The 16349-nt window shown below is 44.9% G+C and overlaps 1 protein-coding gene across 1 annotated transcript; it reads right to left on the bottom strand.

Moving 5' to 3' along the window:
• Positions 1-2276: 2276 nt before the first annotated feature.
• LOC106603608 (matrix metalloproteinase-28) lies at positions 2277-15315 on the bottom strand. Its single transcript, XM_045716259.1, is given in 6 exon segments — positions 2277-3247; positions 3699-3911; positions 12164-12174; positions 12414-12493; positions 14469-14471; positions 15283-15315. Coding segments are annotated over 6 exon segments (630 nt in total). The 3' UTR covers positions 2277-2957.
• Between the last annotated feature and the right edge of the window lie 1034 nt (positions 15316-16349).

The raw sequence follows: 16349 nt of genomic DNA, 5'->3' as shown, positions 1-16349 counted from the left end.
GGAAGAAGCCAGACAAACTGTCTAAGTGGAAATGTTGATGTACAGGGATGTTGCTTGTTTACTTTGGTGTGACTGATGGGACGAGAGGATGGGGGAAAAAAGACTGATAAACACTGTCTCCAGCTGCCGGAAGCCTGGCTCTGTGATATAGTGATCTCTGGACATCCCTTTGGGTAAAGCATCAGAGTGGTCGGATGGAAAAATTGAGTCTATAGAGTAGCCTATGCTACCGGGTGTGATTCCCTCATTGGTGGAAAAAGTACCCAACTGTCAAACTTGCGTAAAAGTAAAGATACGTTAATAGAAAATGTAAAAGTAAAAGTCTGAAAGTATTTGGTTTTAAATATACTTAAGTATTAAAAGTAAATGTAATTAATAAAATGTACTTCTACGCCTGCATTGCTTGCTGTTTGGGGTTTTAGGCTGGGTTTCTGTAAAGCACTTTGAGATATCAGCTGATCTAAGAAGGTCTATATAAATACATTTGATTTGATACTTAAGTATCAAAAGTAAAAGTATAAATCATTTAAAATTCCTTATATTAAGCAAACCAGACAGCACCATTTTCTTGCTGTTTTTATTTACGGATATCTAGGGGCACACTTCAACACTCAGACTTCATTTACAAACGAAGCATTTGTGTTTAGTGAATCCGCCAAATCAGGTGGTAGGGATGACCAGGGATGTTCTCTTGATACAGTTGAAGTCGGAAGTTTACATAAACGAGTTAATGACTCCAACCTAAGTGTTTCAACCACTCCACAAATTTCTTGTTAACAAACTATAGTTTTGGCAAGTCGGTTAGGACATCTACTTTGTGCATGACACAAGTCATTTTTCCAAAAATTGTTTACAGACAGATTATTTCACTGTGTCACAATTCTTGTGGGTCAGAAGTTTACATACACTAAGTTGACTGTGCCTTTAAACAGCTTGGAAAATTCCAGAAAATTATGTCATGGCTTTAGAAGCTTCTGATAGGCTAATTTACATAATTTGAGTCAATTGGATGTATACCTGTGGATGTATTTCGAAGGCCTACCTTCAAACTCAGTGCTTCTTTGCTTGACATCATGGGAAAATCAAAAGAAATCAGCCAAGACCTCAGAAAAAAATTGCAGACCTCCACAAGTCTGGTTCATCCTTGGGAGCAATTTCCAAACGCCTGAAGGTACCACGTTCATCTGTACAAACAATAGTACGCAAGAATAAACACCATGTGGCCACACAGCCGTCACACCGCTCATGAAGGAGACACGTTCTGTCTCCTAGAAATGAACGTACTTTGGTGCGAAAAGTGCAAATCAATCGCAGAACAACTGTAAAGGACCTTGTGAAGATACTGGAGGAAACAGATACAAAAGTATCTATATCCACAGTAAGACGAGTCCTATATCGACATAACCTGAAAGGAAGAAGCCACTGCTCCAAAACTGCCATTAAAAAGCCAGACTACGGTTTGCAACTTCACATGGGGACAAAGATCGTACTTTTTGGAGAAATGCCCTTTGGTCTGATGAAACTGTTTGGCCATAATGACCATTGTTATGTTTGGAGGAAAAAGGGGATGCTTGCAAGCCGAAGAACACCATCCCAACTGTGAAGCACAGGGCTGGCAGCATCATGTTGGGAGGGTGCTTTGCTGCAGGAGGGACTTGTGAGCTTCACAAAATAGATGGCATCATGAGGCAGGAAAATTATCTGGCTATATTGAAGCAACATCTCAAGACATCCGTCAGGAAATTAAAGCTTGGTCACAAATGGATCTTCCAAATGGACAATGACCCCAAGCATACTTCCAAAGTTGTGTCAAAATGGCTTAAGGACAACAAGGTCAAGGTATTGGAGTGGCCATCACAAAGCCCTGACCTCAATCCTATAGAACATTTGTGGGCAGAACTGAAAAAGCATGTGTGAGCAAGGAGGCTTACAAACCTGACTCAGTTACACCAGCTCTGTCAGGAAGAACGGGCCAAAATTCAACCAACTTATTGTGGGAAGCTTGTGGAAGGCTTCCCGAAACATTTTTCACCTTTATTTAACTAGGCAAATCAGTTAAGAACAAATACTTATTTTCAATGACAGCCTAGGAACAGTGGGTTAACTGCCTTGTTCAGGGGCAGAACAACAGATTTTTACCTTGCCAGCTCAGGGATTCGATCTTGCAACCTTCCAGTTACTAGTCCAACGCTATAACCACTAGGCTACCTGCCGTTTGACCCAAGTTAAACAATTTAAAGGCAATGCTACCAAATACTAATTGAGTGTATGTAAACTTCTGACCCACTGGGAATGTGATGAAAGAAATAAAAGCTGAAATAAATCATTCTACTATTATTCTGACATTTCACATGCTTAAAATAAAAATGGTGACCTTAACTGAACTAAGACAGGGATTTTTTACTAGGATTAAAATGTCAGGAATTGTGAAAATGAGTTTAAATGTATTTGGCTAAGGTATATGTACTTCCGACCATTTTCCTGTCCTGCTAAGCATTCAAAATTACTTTTGTGTGATAGGGAAAATTTATGGTGCAAAAAGTACATTTTCTTCAGGAATATAGTAAAGTACAGCACTTGAAAGTATTTTTACTTAAGTACTTTTCCCTGTAATAAATGGAATGGCTTTAGCCACACTTAACATGAAAAGATTCTGTCCTTTAGCTTTTTCCAATTGATGCTTCGTATATTGTATGACAGAGTGATTGGACACTATGATGTCATGGTGAATGATAGCACAGCAGATGGTAAAGGGTTAAACAAACAGCAGCTGATCCAATCTCTAGTCAGATTTGTGGACTAAGTTCAATTTAAGGTCTCAATGTCATTTTATCATCTCCACTCCCTCATGTAATCTTGTTTCCTCCTCTACCTGACCACTTATTACCTCCACATGTTCTCTCTTCTACTCTAATTTTTGGGCATGTAAAGTGACTGGTTCAAAATCAAATTCCAATCTACTTTTTAATGGCTTGTTCCTCTCTCAGTGTGGAGTATGCCGAACCACCATAAAACTGCTGTACAGCGGTGATGTCATCCCAGCTCAGCACCGTGGCTTTCCCCAGCTTCTTGTAGTAGGGGGACATGAGAGCATGACGCACAGGAGAGTACGCCAGGCCCAGCGTGTGGCCCACCTCGTGGGCAATCACCATGAACAGGTTGTGGCCCTTGTAGCCGTTCAGTGTCCAGCGCTCTGCCAAGTGAGCCTCCCCTCGGCCAGGGAAGAAGGCATGCACTAGGGCGCCTCCTGGGGGTAAAAACAAAAACATAGAGAGGTTTCAGGGGTGGTAGAGAAGCTTCCCAAAACAACCTCTTGCCCTACCCCCTCAAACTGTGCAGATCTGAAGGAGTCAGGCATGTTTGAGAAATACGGTGGAAGCTTCTCGACTCCCATTTTCAGGCTACGTGGAACCATCACCATGTTTCTTATGACTATCTGGCCCTTTACATCTGAAAAGAATTAAGCAGTAGAGGCTAGGGACTGTTCTCAGACCAGGCAAGATGGATCTGTAAGCAAGAGAACATTGTGACAGCTTGGGCTAGTTCCGAAAGAGATCTTTCACAGCTGAAACCAATTGATCTTTGGAAATTGCCCTGTTTGAAAATGCCTTCTCCTTTCCTTCAGGTAAACTATGATCTGTCAGGATTCAATCAAAATGTCAAACCACTACTAGACCATATACTGCTATACTCCCCACCTGGACCATCAAAGGTGTTGCCCATGCCGTCGTTGTGTTTCCCCTCATAGAAGGCCAGCCAAATGTCAGGTGACCCCTGGGTGACCTCTTTGAAGGACACGTTGCTCCACAGCTGAAAAGCCTTTCATATGGCTAGGGCCACCTGACCTAGAGGGGGGTGGCCAGGCCAGTTCACCACCCGGTAGGTCAGGTGACGCTTTTGCCACCTCCCGCCTGCAGAGAGATTAGATGGATTAATTTAAATAGAGGAGCAAGGGGGACTCATGACAAAGAAGAGTAGTTAAATGGGTCACTAGCACCCGGTGATGGGATCGCTGTTGTGCTGAGTAAGATTCAAATTGTCATTCATGCAGCTGGGAGATAGGAGGATAAGGGAGAACGAGGAAACGGAGAGAGATAGAAAGAGAGATGGACAGAGATTGCACATTTCAGGAAGTGGGAGAATGGTTCTAGATCCACTATTACAGTAATGGGAATGTGAGTGTTTAATTTTTAACAAGGGTGAATCCTTTGGATAAGAGCAAAGAGGGTAATGCTTATCGCATTACTTGTGGTTTGAGCTAAATGAAATGCAGAACAGCAGTGACACAACTTTAGAAAATGTAAACAACTCATTCAAAAGAGCTCTTGCTGTGTAGGATTTTTTTGTGTCAAAACAACTCCATGTATCTTTAATATGAGTATAAAAATAACCTTGTAAATTGAAAAAAAAGACACAAAAAAAAAGGTGGGAAGAGTTGGTCTTCTTCACCTATACGAGCTTAGAGCCAGAGTGTGATAAACACATTTCAAAGGCTTGTGGGAAACCCCCAAAACATTCACCTTGTTTCTACCTACATGGTTGAACCGGTTTACCAGTCTTGTCCCTCTTTTGAGCAAGTATATAAGAAACTCCCCAAAATGTGGTCTTGGACACATAATATTTGTGTTATTTCAAGCAAACCAAATATAATTTATCTCTCAATGTTTAAAGTGTGCTTCCAGCATGCCTCGTTGGTGAGGCATGATGAGTTGATGGTGCAATTGTCACGCCCTGATCTGTTTCACCTGTCCTTGTGATTGTCTCCAACCCCTCCAGGTGTCGCTTATTTTCCCCAGTGTATTTATCCATGTGTTTCCTGTGTCAGTTTGTTTTGTATGTTTCCAAGTCAACTGGTGGTTTTCCGTTCGCCTGCTTTTTGCATTCTCCTTTTTTCTGGTTTTGATCCTTGCCTGTTCTGGACTTTGTACCCGCCTGCCTTGACCACGAGCCTGTCTGCCACTGTACCTTCTGGACTCTGATCTGGTTTTGACCTTTTTCCCTGTCCATTCTCTTGCCTACCCCTTTGGATTAATAAACATTGTAAGACTCCAACCATCTGCCTCCTGTCTGCATTTGGGTCTCGCATTGGTCCTTGATAGCAATAGCTTGTTTCTCTCTGGTTCTCAAACATGACTTCTGTTGGCTGCCTTCACTAAATGGATGGATAGAAAGACAACGTTCTTCCTTACCACACTAACATTTGAAAGAATGCCACAACGTTCTTCCCCTGAAATGTACAGTATCTTGCCCATTAACATTACTGTTAAAATTCCATAGTTTCATCTGGGACAAAGACACTGCCTAACTTGCATAAATTGTCTTTCCAATATCCAGTTCAAATATAGGCTCCAGGTCAAATAATACCTTCAGGTCAAATAAAACTTGTTTCCAGTAATTGCTCAGGGAGCAGGCATCAACTAGAGGCTGGAAAAGTGGGCAGTATGACGCATTCTTCTAGTATTATCCAATCACTCCAGTGGCTGTGTGGAATGACACTTTTCTCCATCCAGACCACAAACACCAGCACCCTGTTACCCAAAACCAGCTCCATTTACCACTGAGCATGTAAGCTTATCTCTCACACAGTGAAGATGTGTTGGACAGCCTCCATATGGGCCTGGGCAGATGTACAAGCTTAAAGGGGGCTTATTGGAGAGAGTGAATATCTTAACCATTTAGGCAGTGGTTCTCAGAGTATATCTAATTTAAAATGTGCTTCCCGGCGCACAAGTGGAGATTGGAGAATTCCCTAAAGATATAAATGGCTGTGTGTAGATAGCCTACATACTACACTGCCTGGGACTTAGAGTATTTTGTTAAATGTTTAATGTTTATTTAACCTTTTTAACTAGGGCAAGTCGGTTAAGAACAAATTCTTAATTACAATGATGGCCTACCAAAAGGCCTCCTTCGGGGACGGGGGCCTGGGAGATATATCTTTTTATAAATACAATAAATATAGGACAAAACACACATCGCGAGACAACACTACATAAAGAGAGATCTAAGACAACAACATAGCAAGGCAGCAACTGGTACAAACATTATTGGGCAAAGTCAACAGCACGAAGGTAGACACAACAATACATCATACAAAGCAGCCACAACTGTCAGTAAGAGTGTCCATGATTGAGTCTTTGAATAAAGAGATTGAGATAAAACTGTCCAGAGTGAGTGTTCGTAGCAGCTCGTTCCAGTCGCTAGCTGCAGCGAACTGAAACGAGGAGCGACTCAGGAATGTGTGCGCTTTGGGGACCTTTAACAGAATGTGACTGACAGAACTGGTGTTGATGTGGAGACTGAGGGCTGCAGTAGATATCTCAGATAGGGGGGACTGAGGCCTAAGAGGGTTTTATAAATAAGCATCAACTAGTGGGTCTTCCGACGGGTATACAGAGATGACCATTGGTGGTGAATCTGATAGCCGAATGGTAAAGAACATGTAGCCGCTCGAGAGCACCCTTACCTGCCAATCTATAAATTATGTCTCCGTAATCTAGCATGGGTAGGATGGTCATCTGAATCAGGGTTAGTTTGACAGCTGGGGTGAAAGAGGAGCGATTACGATACAGGAAACCAAGTCTAGATTTAACTTTAGCCTGCAGTTTGATATGTGCTGCGAGAAGGACAGTGCACCGTCTAGCCATACTCCCAAGTACTTGTATGAGGTGACTACCTCAAGCTCTAAACCCTCAGAGGTAGTAATAACACCTGTGGGAAGAGGGGCATTCTTCTTACCAAACCACATGACCTTTGTTTTGGAGGTGTTCAGAACAAGGTTAAGGGTAGAGAAAGCTTGTTGGACACTAAGAAAGCTTTGTAGTGGAGCATTTAACACAAAATCCGGGGAGGGGCCAACTGAGTATAAGACTGTATCATCTGCATATAAATGGATGAGAGAGCTTCCTACTGACTGAGCTATGTTGTTGATGTAAATTGAGAAGTGCGTGGGGCTTAGGATCAAGCCTTGGTGACAGGCAGTGGCTGAGACAGCAGATTTTCTGACTTTATACACTGCACTCTTTGAGAGAGGTAGTTAGCAAACCAGGCCAAAGACCCCTCAGAGACACCAATACTCCTTAGCCGGGCCACAAGAATGGAATGGTCTACTGTATCAAAAGCTTTGGCCAAGTCAATAAAAATAGCAGCACAACATTGCTTAGAATCAAGGGCAATGGTGACATCATTGAGGACCTTTAAGGTTGCAGTGACACATCCATAACCTGAGCGGAAGCCAGATTGCATACCCGAGATAATACTATAGACATCAAGAAAGCCAGTCAGTTGATTATTAACAAGTTCTTCCAACACTTTTGATAAACAGGGCAAAATAGAAATAGGCCTATTACAGTTAGGATCAGCTTGATCTGCCACTTTAAATAAAGGATGAACTGTGGCTGACTTCCAAGCAATGGAAACCTTGGAAGTCAGCCTTTTAAAAAAACAACAATTATTTCACCTTTATTTAACCAGGTAGGCTAGTTGAGAACAAGTTCTCATTTACAACTGCGACCTGGCCAAGATAAAGCAAAGCAGTGTGACACAGACAACAACACAGAGTTACACATGGAATAAGCAATAAACAAGCCAATAACACAATAAACAAGTCAATGACACAGTAGAAAAAAGAAAGTCTATATACAGTGTGTGCAAAAGGCATGAGGAGGTAGGCAATACATAGACCATAGTAGCGAAGAATGACAATTTAGCAGATTAACACTGGAGTAATAAATGAGCAGATGATGATGTGCAAGTAGAGATACTGGTGTGCAAAAAATCAGAAAAGTAAATAAAAACAGTATGGGGATGAGGTAGGTAGATTGGGTGGGCTATTTACAGATGGACTATGTACAGCTGCAGCGATCGGTTAGCTGCTCGGATAGCTGATGTTTAAAGATGGCGAGGGAAATATAAGTCTCCAGCTTCAGAGATTTTTGCAATTGGTTCCAGCCAAATGAGGTGTTGCCTTTGGGGATGATCAGTGAGATATACCTGCTGGAACGTGTGCAACGGGTGGGTGTTGTTATCGTGACCAGTGAGCTGAGATAAGGCGGAGCTTTACCTAGCATAGACTTATAGATGACCTGGAGCCAGTGGGTCTGGCGACAAATATGTAGTGAGGGCCAGCCGACTAGAGCATACAGGTCGTAGTGGTGGGTGGTATAAGGAGATTTGGTAACAAAACGGATGGCACTGTGATAGACTGCATCCAGTTTGCTGAGTAGAGTATTGGAAACTATTTTGTAGATGACATCGGAGCTGTTGGCCGGGGTTGGAGTAGCCAGGAGGAAGGCATGGCCAGCCGTAGAGAAATGCTTATTGAAATTTTCTATTATCATGGATTTATCGGTGGTGACCGTGATACCTAGCCTCAGTGCAGTGGGCAGCTGGGAGGAGGTGCTCTTGTTCTCCATGGACTTTACAGTGTCTCAAAACGTTTTGGAGTTAGAGCTACAGGATGCAAATTTATGCTTGAAAAAACTAGCCTTTGCTTTCCTGACTGACTGCATGTATTGGTTCCTGACTTCCCTGAACAGTTGCATATCGCAGGGACTATTCGATGCTATTGCGGTCCGCCACAAGATGTTTTTGTGCTGGTCATGGGCAGTCAGGTCTGGAGTGAACCACAGGCTATGTCTGTTCTTAGTTCTGCATTTTTTGAAAGGGGCATGCTTATCTAAGATGGTGAGGAAATTACTTTTAAAGAATGACCAGGCATTCTCGATTGACGGGATGAGGTCAATATCCTTCCAGGATACCCGGGCCAGGTCGATTAGAAAGGCCTGCTCGCAGAAATGTTTTAGGGAATTGTCACATCCTGACCATATACTTAGGTATTTTTGTATTATATTTGGTCAGGACGTGGCAGAGTTATGTTTGGTTATGGTATAGTGGGGTTGTGAGTGTTGGTTTAGGTTCTAGGTTAGGTTTTCTATGTGTAGGTTGGGTGCTGGACTCTCAATTGAAGGCAGGTGTGTTGAGTTGCCTTTGATTGGGAGTCCTATATTAGTAGGGTGTGTTTGTGGGTAATTGTATTTTGCACTGTGTTTCGTTTCACCTGTGAAACTGTCACCATTCTCCTTTGCGTGTTTATTTTGTTTTGTCGTTTCCATCTATAATAAATATGATGTGGAACAGTCAACCTGCTGCGTATTGGTCATCGAGTGATTTCGACATATCTTCCGATGGTCGTTTGACCGCGGACCCATAGCGGATACAGGCAATGATCACTGAGATCCTGATTGAAAACAGCAGAGATGTCACAGTATCCACAGAAAATGGTGCCCCTCCTCGGCCGGACGGCGCTCGGCGGTCGTCGTCACCGGTCTACTAGCTGCCACCGTTCTGTGTTCGTTGTGTTTTGTCTGTTGAAGTCCGCACCTGTTTCCGTTTCTGTAATTAGTAGGGGGGGTATTTAGTTTGTTCCTTGTGGTTTGTGTTTTGTGCGGGATTGTTTATTTGTCAGCGGGCGGGTCTGTGAACGTTTTGTGGTTTTTGCAAATTTTTCCCCAGCGGATTCTCGCTAGAGGAATGTTATATTTGCCGGGCTGCGCCCCGTGCGTATCTTTGTTTTCTCGGGGTTAACTGTGTTCCCGTGTGGTCTCTGGGCACACCCTATGCCCTTTTGTTACGCCGAGTGTTTTTTTTCGGTGAAATAAATATACCGTTCTACGGCACAACTGGACTACGTCTCCTGCGTTTGACTCTGCCTTTTCTTCCTGCCTTACGGAATCGTGACAAGAGATGTATTTGGAGGCAAGTTGGTCAGGATAATATCTATGAGGGTGCCCATGTTTACGGATTTAAGTTCAGATGATGAAATTAGTTAGCCTGACAACGTGCTTGACCTCTCCATTCTAGACAATAAAGTCACATTGATATTGCTTTAGCAGTCTTTCCTTGAAGTATGACCTGTATAAACAAGTCCATCTGTATGGTCCAACTACATTTCAATTCAATCATTTGATCTTCAAGGAAGGAATAAAAAATTAGTAAATTGTAATGGGTTGGTTTGAAATTGGCCAGTAGTGAGCCCAAATCAGCTAAGGGAGGTCCATGGATTGGCCACTCACCTAGCTGGCTATGGCATTTCCTGGACGCTGCCCACTGTTAGGTTTGCTTAGACCTCCATTGAAGATGCTGTTGACCCTCTGTGCCCAGGCCTGCTGGCCCATGTCATCCCTCACTTAACACCTGGGCACTGCCATCTGGTGCTGGTTGGCACTGTCAAGACACCCAGTGACTGGCAGGTGTGTGAGCCATTGGAACTCCCTGAGAGCCAGACAGAGGAGAGATGGATGAATGATAAAAGAAGAGTGAGTGGCTTATAAAAGATAGGAGAGCACATCCAGAATGAAAGCAAGTAAAATAAAAAATAATAGCAAACCGTAAAAAGGTGGTGAAATCAATATAGCACTTCACAAATTTCCCCATGTGATGGTAGTGGGTGTTGTCTACAACTGAAATCAAACCTTGCTGAGCAGTGGAAGTAATGCATCGTCTAGCTCTCCATTAGTGTCAAATGTATGTGGTCTAAATAAGGGCATAAATAATCTGTCATAATACCACTCTCATGTCCTGACCATAGAAAGATGTTATTTTCTGAGACGGCCCGCAGTCCGGAACCTCCTGAGACGGCCCGCAGCCCGGAACCTCCTGAGACGGCCCGCAGCCCGGAACCTCCTGAGACGGCCCGCAGCCCGGAACCTCCTGAGACGGCCCGCAGCCCGGAACCTCCTGAGACGGCCCGCAGCCCGGAACCTCCTGAGACGGCCCGCAGCCCGGAACCTCCTGAGACGGCCCGCAGCACGGAACCTCCTGAGACGGCACGCAGCACGGAACCTCCTGAGACGGCACGCAGCACGGAACCTCCTGAGACGGCCCGCAGCCCAGAGTCTTCGGCGACGGCCCGCAGCCCAGAGTCTCCGGCGACGGCCCGCAGCCCAGAACCTCCGGCGGCGGCCCGCAGCCCAGAACCTCCGGCGGCGGCCCGCAGCCCAGAACCTCCGGCGGCGGCCCGCAGCCCAGAACCTCCGGCGGCGGCCCGCAGCCCAGAACCTCCGGCGGCGGCCCGCAGCCCAGAACCTCGGCGGCGGCCCGCAGCCCAGAACCTCCGGCGGCGGCCCGCAGCCCAGTACCTCCGGCGGCGGCCCGCAGCCCAGTACCTCCGGCGGCGGCCCGCAGCCCAGAACCTCCGGCGGCGGCCCGCAGCCCAGTACCTCCGGCGGCGGCCCGCAGCCCAGTACCTCCGGCGGCGGCCTGCAGTACAGAGCCTCCGGCGACGATCTACGGTCCGGTTCCTCCGACGACGATCCACGGTCCGGTGGCACAGAAGCAGAGGGATCAGCGGGCGGAGCGGGGGTTATGCCCCGAACCGGAGCCGCCTCCTATCTTGGAGGATCCGCGGGATGAGAAGGTTATGTGTACTGTACCAGAGCCGCCATAGACATTAGTTACCCACCCTACCCTCCCTTTTTTTCTTTTTTCTTTGGTGGGGGTGGGGGTTGTTGTTGTTTTGTTTAGGTGCGTTTGGAGTACGCACCTTTGGGGGGTACTGTCACGTCCTGACTATAGAAAGATGTTATTTTTTATGGTAGAGTAGGTCAGGGCGTGACAGGTTTTTTTTCTAGTTTAGTTTTTCTATGTTGTCATGTTCTAGTTTTGTATTTCTATGTTGGTTTTGTTTGGGATGATCTCCAATTAGAGGCAGCTGGTCCTCGTTGTCTCTAATTGGAGATCATACTTAAGTAGGGTTTTTTTCTACCTGGGTTTGTGGGAGATTATTTCTGAGTTAGTGTATGTTTCAACTCTGCGTCACTGTTTGTTGTTCGTTTAGTTTATTGTGTATGTATTGCATAGTTTCACAGTTCAATAAAAATGTGGAACGATAATCACGCTGCACTTTGGTCCGCTTCTCCTTACAACAGCCGTGACAACCACTATCACCTGGATAAATACCAGGCTCTGGTGCCAGACTGTTTCTTCCATTAGGGAAACCAAGCTTATGCTTTGCTGATAGAACATAAACATGCAATACATTTAGATAAATATTTTAAATTAGGCATGCTATTCTTCTCCAAATATTGGGTAACTCCCAGTGCAACTGTGAAAGCAGAGGCATGCTTGGTTTTTCACTCAAGCACAACTGCAGAATGGGACTCACCTTTGGTAAAGCTATGTCAACACAACACATCAAAGACATTTTCACTGAGTTTGTTTTTCCTCAGATTTGGTATTCTGAGAAACAATTAAGTAAGTACACAAAGTCTATGAAAAATGTACATAACATCTCCTTTAACAACCAATACATTGTAATCAATTGTTGACGACACTCGATTAAAAGTTTCCCTAATATAAAATTATTACTGTAAAGTTATTTTTCTGGTGGTTGAATGATGCCTGGCTGATTCTACCTGAGAGCTTTGTTGACCTCAATATCCTTGTGTTGGTGATCCTCCTCCTCCGTTAGGTATCCATACTTCTCCAGAAAATGCTACTCAGGAAAACACAGAACATACAAACAAATTCAGAATGTGTATCACACTCTCTGCTGGACCATTGACTATTTTCAAGGTAAGAAAAGGGAACAAAACAATATAAAGTAATTGAGCAATTTGTGTGGACTACAATAAGTGCTTTAGAATACCATGGTCAAGACATCTGGCCTGGAGAGAAGAGATGAAAGCTTAGGGGCTGGTATGAAAGAACCTGAAACATCATTAAGCACTGAGTAAATGCAGCGGAGGACTCAAATGAGGGCTAAGTGGTCTAATCAGCCTAGTTTGTTGGGACCTCGCTAACACAGCATATGCTAATATCAGAGATACCATTGATAAGTTTCTTACCACTGACAGAGATGTTTGTGGTGAAGGAACAACCCACCATACTTTTCCCTGACTGGATTGATTAGGCCCTGAGGGCCGACAGCCAGCGCTGTTCCCATGAGCATCTGGGAGCGAGCAGAGTGCATTGTGGGATGGGATGTGGCGCTCCTGCCCACTTCGGCAGCTGGGTGATGATGGGCGACACTCCCCTGAGCCTTCTGTGGCCTAGGTCCCTTAAATGGCTGCCTAATGGAAACCAGCCAGCACAGCTGGGTAGAGACTAAACACTAGAGAGAGTGGCCTCTGCATTGGACTGGAACTCCACAGAATATTGTCATTGCAAAGAAAACAAGGCTGGATCTAAAGCAGACTAAATGATAAGTTCCAACAGACACATCCTAAGATACCTTGCACCATTGTTAGACCAGAGTGCCAGGGCGAAATCCTAATTTGAGATCAAGTGACGGGCATGCTTCTCAAATTAAGATTCAGCCTGACAAGTTATGAGTTACAAGTCAGTTCTCTGTTCACTATACTCTTCGGAATTTGTGTGACCAAAAACTATTATTGTTGAAAATGGCCTGTACTGTACTGGGAAGATTTAGCAATTTAACATTTTTAAAAACAAAGCCAGACCACAAAGAACTCACAGTGTAGCCTAGTTGCTGATCAAAAGCTACAAAAAGGAATGAAGTAAAGTGAAGAACCATGAAACTGGGACCGACATTCTACGACACAATGTACATTTGAAGTGTTTGTCATTTAGCAGACGCTCTTATCCAGAGCGACTTACAGTAGTGAGTGCATACATTTTCATACTTTTTGTATGCCTGGCAATAGTTTGTTGACTTGAATGTTCATGTGTGTATGCAACGTGGTCTCAGGGTAATTCTTTTATTCTGTAAGTAAATCTGTGACACTTCATTTAATATGATATATTACACTACGTTAGGTTACATTATGAATGGAATACCGGTCGTCAGGGCTTGGAACCGGTTCAGGGAACAGAACCAAAAACCGGAAAAGAATGAAAGGAACAAAATCAGAATCTGGAACAGGAATGAAAGTGATCTATACTGTTTCCGAACAGAATCGTTATTTAAAAAACATGGGAACCGGTTAATAACATTATTTTGCATTCCAAGCATTTTTCTAGTCCCATAAAAAAACGCAACAAATTGCCTATGCAAAGCCCTCACTCTGTCACTCAGAAACGTATTCCAGTGTCTGCCTGCCAGCTGAAAATCTTTGTCTGTGTGTGCGCGTGCCCCTCCCCCTTCGAAGCATAGGCTACTGTAGCCGACTGACATTACAAGCGTGATTCTGTCACGACTTCCGCCGAAGTCGGTCTCTCTCCTTGTTCGGGCGACGTTCGGCGGTCGACGTCACCGGTTTTCTAGCCATCGCCGATCCACTTTTCATTTTCCATTTGTTTTGTCTTTGTCTTACACACCTGGTTTCAATTCCCCAATTACTTGTTCATTATTTAACCCTCTGTTCCCCCTTGTTTGTTTGTTTGAGTAATTGTTTATTGTATTGTGGTCCGTATGTGTGGCCTTGTATTTATACGACGTGTATTGTGAATTATTTGAGTAAATTGCTTTCATTACTCATATCTGCTGTCCTGCACCTGACACATCTCACCAGCTACACACAGACACATAACAGATTCAGAAATTACAAAGAGAGATTAAGAAGTCTATAGTCATCCCATTTGGCTTTATTAACTACAAAATGTTAAGACGTGTTTTTATTTGAATTATGGTGCCGCACTGCACAAACAAGCCTGTTAGCTAGCTAGCACTGGTCCAACGTTAAGCTCTCTTAGAAGTTGAAAGACATTCAAAGTTCCTTCATAGAAGCCGCTCCTTCGTAGGTATAATTCTGTGGGCCTAATTCAGATAATGCATGTCTTAACAAGATGCCCAGCGCTTCAATAGAAGCCTCCTCCTCAACTCTCTGTCACTCTCACGATATAAACCTTAACTTTTTTGTCACGCCTGCTCTCGCTCCCCCTCCCTGGTGCCTGTTTTTGCTTTGTCAATATGGGTTATTGTGCGTAGATTGATGAGGGAAAAATAACTTTGAATACATTTTAAAATAAGGCTGTAACTTAACAATATCTGGAAAAATTAAAGGGGTCTGAATACTTTCCAAAGGCACTGTAACTCAACATATTCTCAAAAAGCATACAAAGGCGGTGTGTAATTAGCAGTATATGATTCTGTTATTCATTGTGATGGTGAAAATTGTGTAAGTGTCAAGCCTGCCCCTGCTCCCCCTCGCTGGAGCTCGAAGGCACCAGGCTCCCCATCATTACGCACACCTGCCTTCCCCCGTCACGCGCATCAGCAATTATTGGACTCACCTGGACTCAATCACCTGTGTCATTACCTCCCCTATATCTGTCAGTTCCCAAGCTCTGTTCAGGATTAATTGTCGTATGTCGTTGTGTTACCCGTGTGCTGACGCTGTTCCTGTCTTGTTCCATGTCTCTTCCTTATTAAATGTTGCAGGCGTCCATCCTAGTCAGGCTTCAGCTGGATCGCCAGGGTTTTACGCCTCAGCCGGCTTGCCAGGCGTCTATGCTTCAGCCGGCTCATCAGGCTTCCATGTTCCAGTGGAATCATCAGGCTGTCACACCTCAACCGGGTCGTCAGGCTCCCACGCCTCAGCTGGTTTGTCTAGCTTTTATGCCCCAACCGGCTTGTCCAGCGCCCAGGCCTCGGGCCGGCCCGTCAGGCACGCCCAGGTGGGACGCAGGGTGAGGCCCCTAGAGGGGGGGGGGTACTGTCATGCCTGCTCCTGCTACCCTCCCTGGCGCCCGAAGGCGCCAGGCTCTCCAGCATTACGCACTCCTGCCACCATCATTACGCACACCTGCCTTCCCCTGTCACGCGCATCAGCAATTATTGTCTGTTCCCAAGCTCTGTTCCCTGCTTCAGGATTAATTGTCGTATGTCGTTGTGTTACCCGTGTTACCCCTTATTAAATGTTGACTCCCCGTACCTGCTTCTCTAATCCAGTGTCGGTCCTAATAGAATCCTGAAGCCATCAAACAAAGCATTGGGGAGTGCTGGCTTTCCAATTGGTGGTGACGTCGGGTCCGGGGGCTGCCGCCGATGGAACTGGGGGTGCCTAAGCCAGCTCGTCAGGCTTCCATGCCCTAGCTGACTTGAGAGGTTTTCTTGTCCCGGTTTGCTCGGCAGGTGCCCATCTCACGTCCGGCCTCAGCCGGATCGCCAGGGTTTTAAGCCTCAGCCGGCTCGCCAGGCGTCTACGCTTCAGCCAGCTCATCAGGCTCCCATGTTCCAGCTCTTCGTCTGAACTTTAACACGCATTGCTTGCAGTACGGTTTTGGAAACATAAGGAACGTATCTTTCATATCAGTGAGAAATAATTTTCAAAAAAGAAAAGGTTAAACTACTACACACCTTTACACGGCCATATTTCCATGTTACAGCACTTATGTACGGAAAACAGTCGGAAGACAGAGTCGACTATATGTGCTAATTAGCTATCTGC

Source organism: Salmo salar, chromosome ssa04 (genome assembly GCF_905237065.1).
Source record: "Salmo salar chromosome ssa04, Ssal_v3.1, whole genome shotgun sequence".
Lineage (NCBI taxonomy): Eukaryota > Metazoa > Chordata > Actinopteri > Salmoniformes > Salmonidae > Salmo > Salmo salar.
This window is presented reverse-complemented; position numbering and strand designations above follow the sequence as displayed.